At 43.3% G+C, this 9,446-nt stretch overlaps 1 protein-coding gene across 2 annotated transcripts in view; it reads right to left on the bottom strand.

Annotated features, from left to right (window-relative positions):
• INPP5A (inositol polyphosphate-5-phosphatase A) overlaps nt 1-9,446 on the bottom strand; it is a 147,982-nt gene that overhangs the window by 82,387 nt on the left and 56,149 nt on the right. For both annotated transcript variants that reach the window (XM_017733823.1, XM_017733824.1), the window contains exon 6: nt 3,239-3,291. In XM_017733823.1, the coding sequence (XP_017589312.1) occupies nt 3,239-3,291 (53 nt within the window). The remainder of the gene's footprint in view (nt 1-3,238; nt 3,292-9,446) is intronic.

Here is a 9,446-nt window from a genome sequence, read left to right on the forward strand (position 1 = left end):
AATGCCGAGACAGCAGCAGTCAATACACACACCACTTCCAGTTGGGAAGAGGACACCTGCTGCTTCTCTTGTGCCATGCCTGTGAGACCACAGAATCACAGATTTGTTTAGGCCAGAAAAGCCCCCTAAGCCTACCTGCAGCCTGCCAGCAAGTGCATGGACAGGCTCTGGCCGAGAGAGACATCAAGCAGAAACCCCAAGCTATGCTCAGGGAGGTTTTCCAGACCATGGCAGAATTGGGAATGGACCTGGACACAGCAATAAGGGCAGTGAGAACAGTGAGAGCATGGTCAGACACACAGATCACTCAGCACAAAGGGCTCTGCCAGAGATCCTGGTGAAGATACCTGACTCCAGGGAACAGCACATCCTGCCCAGTGAACCCACACTGATGGGGAAGCAGTCCCACTAACCTTCTCATAAAGATATAATGATCACGTAAATACAAAACATGACAGCTGGAGAAAACCAGTCCTTTCTGTCTGAAGGAGGAACAGAAAGAATCCCTGTAGGACAGGGAGGGTCCCACGTCACCAGCTCACCTCATGTGTAAAGGTATCTGTAACTCACCCCCATGTGTCTAAAACATGCTTGCTCTTAAAACTTACCGATGAAGGACTTTCCACCTGCAACTTCCTTGTCCTTAAACTCAAATTTTCATCATATTACCTATACTCCTGCAAATTAGACTGAATTCTGCCCCTTCTGCAGGGTGAACAGACAGCAACCAGTTTCCCTGCTGTGGTCAGCCAAAGATTCTCACCCCCTACCAAAATACTTCCACCATTCCTGCCTCTCCTGTCCTCTTTCCAGCTTACCTAGAGCACAGCACTCAAAGCCAAACAGAACACTCTATCACAGGCCTTGGCAGCACTCACATAAATAATTACCATGCCTTCCCCCTTCGTGTCCTTCACAGGATCTATCTATTAACACATCTCAGTAAGATAATAATGATCCATATTAAATTCCTTCTCCCTTGATCCTTTTCTACAGCAGGGGTAATGAGTCAGTTATTCCCAAAATAGTATTGGTGCTTTTAAATTCTCCTCTCAAAGTGCAATGCTTTGCACTTCCCTGACTGTCATCTCCCAATACTACTTCCTCAAAAATATCAAAACTATTCTGGTTTCTGATTCTGACCACTGATTTTCTTGCAAACATTCTCAGAGTTGGTGCCCTACCTAAGTATTACAAGTTCTCTACTCCATCCTTCCCAGCAAATATAAACTATGTATGTAAACTATATTTAAGACTGTAATGCATTCAGTGCACTATCTTGCACCCGTTAAAATACTAACACTGGGAACTACTGGAATAGAAACAAACACCTTCACCTTATAGTCAAGATACTAAAAAACCCCGCAAAATAAAAGTACATGTAGTTATGTAGTTCTCTTTCATTTTTACATAATGTGAAAACTCATTAGTGCCCCAGGATTCTTTAGTTCTTTGTCCACACTAAAGGTAAGTTAATGAAGAATAATGGGTTTGAAAAATCCGGATTCACAGAGAAACTCAATTGGGACAGACCACTGAATCACAGAGGAGGAAAAAGGATAGCTCTCTGAAGTCTGTTAAGGTCACTTTTCTGTTTTTTAGGGGGCCCCCTGTTTTTTGGCACGAGGTACATTCTGTAACAATGTTTTCCTAGGCAGGGAAAATGAATAGTTCCCTTCAAGGACTCTCCCAGAAGTAGTAATAACAAGTGTCTGGGCTCTATTTTTATTGACCTATTAGAATGTAGAAATGTATTAATCAAAAGTCATGATTTATGAAATTGGTTTTCACGATTCTGAAAATGGGCAGAACTTTGTTCACATGCACAGAGACTGGGTGCAAACACTCATCACACCCTGAAGAGTTACATTATGCACTCAGACTTCCTTAGGTGTATTTTATAAGCCCCTGTATTTTCCATAGTATTTCACTTTCATTCTTCAGAAAGTGTTCATAGTAACTCGCCCCTTCAGCTTCCCATTAGAAACATCCGAGACCTTGTCAGATCATGTGGATCATAATTGCAAATTATTCCAGACAGAACTACCACCATGGCTCAGCTCATTACAGACTAGGAGAAGCTGTGAGGTTCCTCATCCTCACTGCCCAACACACCCCTGACAGACATGAGCGTGGTGTATGATCTCATCCAAACATCCACTACAGACTGATCCTCCCAAAGAACACCCTTTTTTAATACTCCCCGCAAGAAAACATTAAATTTAAATCTGTCTCTGAAGGACATTTTTTTTCTTGGAAAGGCCTAAAAATAAATTAATGTTATTTTTTCAGCAGAGAGGAAATCCCAGAGAACAGAAGAGACAGAACCTAGAGAAGTCATGATACAAGAGCAAAGGCCACATTAGCATCTGATGTTAATACCCACTTCTGCAGTTATCTACTGCTGGAATCACACCCCACGCATATGGATCTGTAAAATTAACATGAACCTACATTATCAACTGCCTGCCCAATTTCTGGGTCAGAAGTCTATAAAAGGAGAAAACCTGATACCTTTTCTGTTTTCACAGGCTGCTTAATTAAATAAACATGCTTAATGCCAACAAAGCCAGAACACTGTTCAGTACTCAAAAGTCAGCCTATATAAACATTCATGAGATTTCAAAATCAAGCTTCCAATTTTAAGATGTGAAACAACCACACAAGGAAGGGAAAAGTGTTGAATGTTCCTGTACATGTAGGTGACTATAACATAAGTAAGCAGTAAAGACCAAAACCGTGGCTATACGGAAAAAAAACAAAGGTCGGATTCCCAGGTAGGCTTAGAGAAATCCGAAGGAGTGCCTAGAGAACAAGCTCTTTTCACAGAAGCCCCGGAGGTGAGGGCTGCACATAGGCAGGCCATGGTGCCTGACCCAGGGGAGATGCTGCCAAGCCCCAGCAGCATCAGGACTGATGGGAGCAGCAGTGGGGGAAAGTGTCAGCTCCATGCTGTGACTGACTCCCATGGCCTGGCTCACAGGCACCAAGCTGTTTGACAATCCCTGACTGAATGGTCCCACACTAATGCTAAGTGTGAGCATTAACAACACTTCTGGTTATGCATCATTACAATTTACTGAGCACTTTATGTTCAACAGATAATAAAGCAACTGTTTGGAACCAACCCGCTCTATGAACAGACCAATCTACACATGGAAACAGCTTCTTGAAATAGTTGTTAACAAACAAACATAAAACACATGTAATCAGAAACAACTTAAAAGATGCAACTTACCAATCAGTAATACACCATCTTGTTCGAATGAAACCTTTTCTGGACCACTTGCACTGAAAAATAAATGAGTAAGAACCAGTCACCTTAGGCAAAGATTACTGCAAAAGTGAAATGTACTGACTCAGAGAACAAAATAAAGCAGAACTCATTCATACTCATTCATTATAACCAAGAAGCACTGAACACAAACTGAGGTACCTTGAAAACAGATACTGTGTTTTTTAAGTCCTGGAATTAGTTGTATTTTTGGTCCTGCAGCAGTTACAACCTTATGTGTAAAATTAGTATGAGCCCTGGCAGTTGTTTATAGATAAAAGATAACCAAATATGAAAGCTTTCCAACTGTATTTATGCTTAGCTTAAACCAGCAAATTCTTATTGCCTATACACAAATGTTTTCTTTGCAATTTTACCTGAAATGTCATCAGAGATTTACATCAAATTAAAATGAATGAGATCTGCTAGAAAGCTATTTCTCTTGCTGAGCCAAGCCACCCAATATTTCTATAAAAGTTAAGAATTTAAATAATGCTAAAAGATTACATTCATCATAGCTGCACCGTTGGCAAGAAAGGCACAATTCAGCTTGTGCCCATACATATCATTTACGATACAAGAAGGGCTTTTTCAGCACCACTTCCGAGCTGCTGACACAAACTACAACCTCCCATAAGAAGACATGATTCTGCATCCTATTTATTCCCGGTTAACAATGCGTGTGTGTCTAGGCTGATGTGCTCTGGGAATGAATATTGCACCACACAGGCCTAAATATATGATTTTGTAGCTAAAGACTGTGAGTCCTTATTGTGAATAAATTGCCAGCCCCAGCAGAGCACCCCCAGTCATAGGTACCACTCCCCCAAACCTCTGCTGAGGCCAGGTATATTTATTCTCCTCTCTGCGAACAGACAGCCCTAAGTCCTAAATACTCCTGAGATAGTGAAGGGCCTCAACAAACCAAATGAGACTGTCTTAAAATGGATCACAGAATCACAGACTGGCTTGGGTTGGAAGGGACCTTCAAGACCATCTTGTTCCAACTCCCCTGCTGTGGTCAGGGACACCTTCCAGTAGACCATGTTGCTCCAAGCCCTGTCCAACCTAGTCTGCATCTTCTGACCACCCCACAGTGAAAAGGGACCAATCTCCCTCCCCTTCTTCTTAGGCACAAGCATGGTGACTGCAGCCAAGACCAACCAGAAACATCGCCATAATAATTATACTTCAAATAATAATCTACTTTATTGCAAATTTTTTTAAACAGTGAAAAACAGCCTCTTCTGCAGGTCCAGCAACCACTCAGGGTATGGTTGGCTGGAAAACAAACACTCTAATCCTTGCTAACAGGATCCATGGCTGAATCATAAATCCCACAATCCAGTAAGGTCTCTTCTGTGATGCTCATGAGGGCACAGTTACAAGTAGAGATGTCAACACTTATTCAAAGGCAAACCAATGAAAAAATGCTAATGCTAAAAGCATTCAAAATTGGCTCAAATTTAATCTTGATTAAAAAAAGGGAGCTTTGTCATTTCCATCTTAGAAACAACTACACTGAACTTAAAATTAAGTAGTCCAAGCCTACGATGCGGTCCAAGATAATGTTTTCAATCAAGCTGCCATTTCTCATTTGCTGTTTTCCTCTTTGGCAACACGGCAGGTACTTCAAAAGATCCAACATCAAAACACGCCCAACCAGATCATGTTGCTTAGAGTCATACTAAGCTGGGTTTTGAGCATCTCCAAGAACAGTGATTCCACAACCTGTCTGGGCCCATCTTCTGCTGTTTACCCTCATGGTAAAAGCTTTTCTCAGATTAAATCAGATTTTTTCTTGCTGCAACTGCTGCCCCTTGTCCTGCTCCTGCACACCTCCCAGGGGCAGCTGTCACATTCCTTGGAGCCTGTCCCCTCCCTCTTCTGAGGGCACAGACAGGCTCTCTGGTGTCTCCTCCCACACCCTCTGTTCCAGCCCCAGAGGTGCCACTGCTCTGCTTGCTCCCGTCTGCCCATGTTTGCCCAGGACAGAGATCCCAAATAAGACACTGGAGACATGTCGCGGCCTTGGAGTGCCAAACAGATGGAGGAGCCCCTTTCTGGGACCTAGCACACACTGGGATGCTGGTGGCCTTCTCTGCCATCCAAGTACAGTGCTGGATTATCTTCACCTTGCTGTCCAAACAGACCCATGTACTTTGCTGTTTCCTGGATAATCACCTCCAGCCTGTACCACTTTGTGAGGGAGGGATCCAGGGATCCAGCTTGGCACTAAGCTTTGCTGAATTCCATGAGGTTCCCTTCAGCCTGCTGAAGGTCCTCCAACAGGATTCCTGCCCTCCAGCATACTGACTGCTCCCCCAGCTGACAGCACTGCCAAGCTGAACGTGCACTCCATCCTGCTGTCCAAGCGGCTAACAGAGGTGTTTGATAGTACTGATCGACCCCTGAGGAACACCACTGCCAACCAGCTGCCATTTGTCCGTCACCCCGTCACCCTGGGGGCTGGCCAACTTCTCAGCTGACTCCCAGTACGGGTGCCACCAACTGGGCTTCCAGGACACTGTGACAGACTGCACTGGAAGGCTTTGCTAGAGACAATGCCTACAGTATCCATAGCACACCCCTTTCTCCATGTAACTGGTCATTCAGGAAGATTTGCTCCATCAGCTTCCAATGCCTGGGGAGATGACACCTGAAAACCTTCCTGAAAATGCCTGTAAAACATGTGTTTTCCCAGCCCTTAGGATGGCAGCAAGGAACCTTGCAATGACACCAGCCAGAGCCCTTCTTCTTTGGATGGGCACTGCCTGCTGTCACAGGCTCATGCACATACACTCCATAAACTAGTTTAGTTTTCTATACCAAAGTGTATGAGGCCCAGTGTCCTGTTGTCAGTCCTCATCCACTTCTCCAGCAGGATGTGGAATCTGACAGGAACGTGAAATCTAGACCCAGGCACCCACAGGACTCCACTCCAATTCTGTCACTGACACCCCGCAGTACCAGTACACAGCATGCCCAGCCCTTGGCACTGCTGCCTGACTGTGTTTAACACAAGCCTATGCTGATGCAAGTCAATAAAAAGGTATTTGCAACACAATTTGTATTTCATGACAGCATAAAATACAGTATTTCCTACGAAAGCTTTCCTCACACACATGTGAATTCCCGTTCAAGGAGAGCAGTATGTACGAGAGGCCACTTTGCCACCAGAGTACTTTAACCAGTGTAACTGGAGCTCTGACACCTCACTATCAGAAGTCCTCACCAAAAAAATACGGTTTTTAAAATCACAATTTGAAAACTGGTAGTTACATTCTGCCAGCTTTTCCTTTGTGAATAGAGTCCCTGAGGAGATTGTGCTGACCTTTTAAAACCCCCCAGAACCACCACCTACATAAATAACCCCTGCTACACTGGGGGAAAGGACCTCCAGGCAGCATTAACATGAAGAGAGAGGTTAGAGAGGGCTAATGTCAAAAAGCACTGTGAGCAATAAGTAATGCACACAAACCATGATTGATAATGACCAGCACAGAGCCTTAATTCATCTTTTCTCCATCATTTTACTGAGGGGGACCATATCAAATTAAATAGTGACCCAGAAAGGGTTTATTCAACCATACAAAGCAGGGCATGAAGGAAAGACATATTAAAGTGGTGATGACTGCAGTGTAATTGCAGCTCCTTAAAGGAACACCACAGCTCAGAGGGAAACCTGAAACAGGAATCAGCCAAATACTGGCAGCAAGAGCAACCCAGGCACTGAGCAATATCCAGCACTGACAAGCCTTCATTGCCGGGGTGAGACCTCCTCCTTCTCAGAGCCTTACACAGGAGCCCATGTCCCCCGTGCTCACAACATGCTCAGTGTTTAACTAGATAGGAAATAGAGCTGTATTATGGCAACTTGCCATGAAAACAATGTAGAATGTAGTTTCTACCTCAAAATTACTTCCTTTCTTTCCTTAGACCAGTTGCTTCAGTAACTATTTGAAGTCAGCAGCTCCATAATGCTCCAGACTGAGTCATTGCCAAAAAGCAACAAGTGGTGGACAGAACCATGAGGGCTTGGGCCTTTTACCTGGTCCAAGGAGAAGGCAGCACAGGAGACAAGGGAGGAGCTTAAGCCTACACTGGAAAAGGTCACACAGCTGAGGCTGAATAAAGCAGGAACACCTGTGCCTCCGTACTGTAAAATAACACTTGTTTCATTGTGCAGCTGGTGTATTACCCCACCCCAACCTGCAAACTACCTTTAGCTACTTATAACTTGAACACATTTAATTCCTTTAACTCCAATAAATATTTCAGTTATCAGTAACTTGTCTATTTAACATTAGGAATGCAGAAGTTAGCAGGCTTTGGGCCTAATGCAGCCCAGGAGCTAGAGCTCAACAGCTCTGGTATGAAGGTATCATCCTTACCCTGAGATACACAGTGCAGCTGAACAATGTGCCTTATGTATTTTTGGATCATGTATGTGCTTTAGTATTTCTAAATGAAGTATTTGGAAAGTGGAAATTTTTGGAAACAGAATGTAAAGAAGAGCTATGGCGTGGGAAGGAGGAAAGAGAAATTTGCTTTTTATTGCAGATTTCAACGCAACAATCTTTATTTTTACTTTAACAAATAGTCACTAGCTGCTACACCATCTGTAAGCCAGCATAAAACCAGGTGGAGATGACATAGGTCATCTTATGCTCTCAGAGAGTAATCTACATTTTAAAATAGGAAAAAAAAATCCTACTTCATGTCCCAGAAAGGGGATACCACATCTTTCACCTTACATTATTAAGTCTCTTCTCAGATCCTCTGTTAATAGGATTCCTTTAGCCAGCAGATGGATTGTGAATACAGGCAGTTTCATCTACTAAAAGACAACATAAATCATAATTGAGAAAGGAGAGACCGCAGTAAGGTTATCACCATACAGCCTCCTCCATGAAAGGTTTGCATTAAAGCATTAGTGAAATTAATTCATCTTTCATAAGAGCTTTGAGCAGTATCTGTGATCTATGATAACAACCAATTTCTCACTATGAGAAAAAAAAATTACTCAGGCCTGATAGACTACACAAATCTGCTTTTTTTAAAATGGCCTAACATTATCTAGAGTGTTGCTCCCAGAGGCATCATTTGAGGTTTATGCCTTGCCAAGAGGACCCATAAATCAAGGCAGAAAGTTTTGTTAGTTTTATATGCAGTGGGCTGTAATTATTTTGAATTGCATTATGCCTCAATCACTGTAATTACTTTTAGATCATCCTTAAACAGCTGCAATAAAAAGAAATCAGTCTTAAACCATTTCTCACACAAAAAATTGCAGATGTGATGTGAAAGGTCTGGCTAAAACACACAAGAGCATGTCAATGCAATGTTTGGGCAAATATACTGCTCCTATGTTCTCCTGGGTCAACCCAAATTTCCAAAATACACATTATTTTGTGGCCTCTTAATTGCTGTTGTTATTTCTAACATTTGTCTAGGTAGAAAACACGTGATAGCAAGATTAATTTTAGCTTTACATATAGAAAAATGCATATGAGAACCAAAACTATCTCCCTGTTGTTTTCTGCTGTTGCTCTGTGTGTTTGAGACACTTCTTGGTCTCCAGTCCCAAACAGAAACAGCGTAGTCTAAAAATCACTGCAATTATTTTCTAACTTTTCAAGTCACATGAAAATATACTGGGTTGGCACATGCCAGGGTGCAGGCCAGGTGAGCACACAAGTTACAGAGCTGCAACGCAGATGCTGCTGTTATTCACATCACTGCAGACCTGGAGAGCCCGTGTCCCTTTCCTCTCCTTCTGTGTGAAGCTCTGCAACAGCACGGCCCCAGCCTGTTCCATGGGCCTGCCTGCAACAGCATTCCCAGAGATTGTGCTGGGGGCAGGAACAGAACTGAACCTTCAAGGTGTTTCAGAGATTTGTTTGTGACTTAATTGCATGTATTTGTGGCTTTTCTCCTTTCCTGTTTCGTCCTCCTCCAGGTAAACTCTACCCCTGACAACGAAAACACGGAGGTTTCTGCTTAGAACAGTCGTTTAAGGCACTGGAACCAATGGGACCAGTATGAGGGTGCCACAGCCTCCAAAGGCTGGTCCTTGGGTTCCAGACCCCATAGTCCCATCCCAAAAGCAGCACAGCAGGGTGCATCGAATGGGGGAGCTGCAGCTGCTAATGCAGACATGGAAACACCT

This window comes from Corvus brachyrhynchos, unplaced genomic scaffold (assembly GCF_000691975.1).
Source record: "Corvus brachyrhynchos isolate BGI_N302 unplaced genomic scaffold, ASM69197v1 scaffold514, whole genome shotgun sequence".
NCBI lineage: Eukaryota > Metazoa > Chordata > Aves > Passeriformes > Corvidae > Corvus > Corvus brachyrhynchos.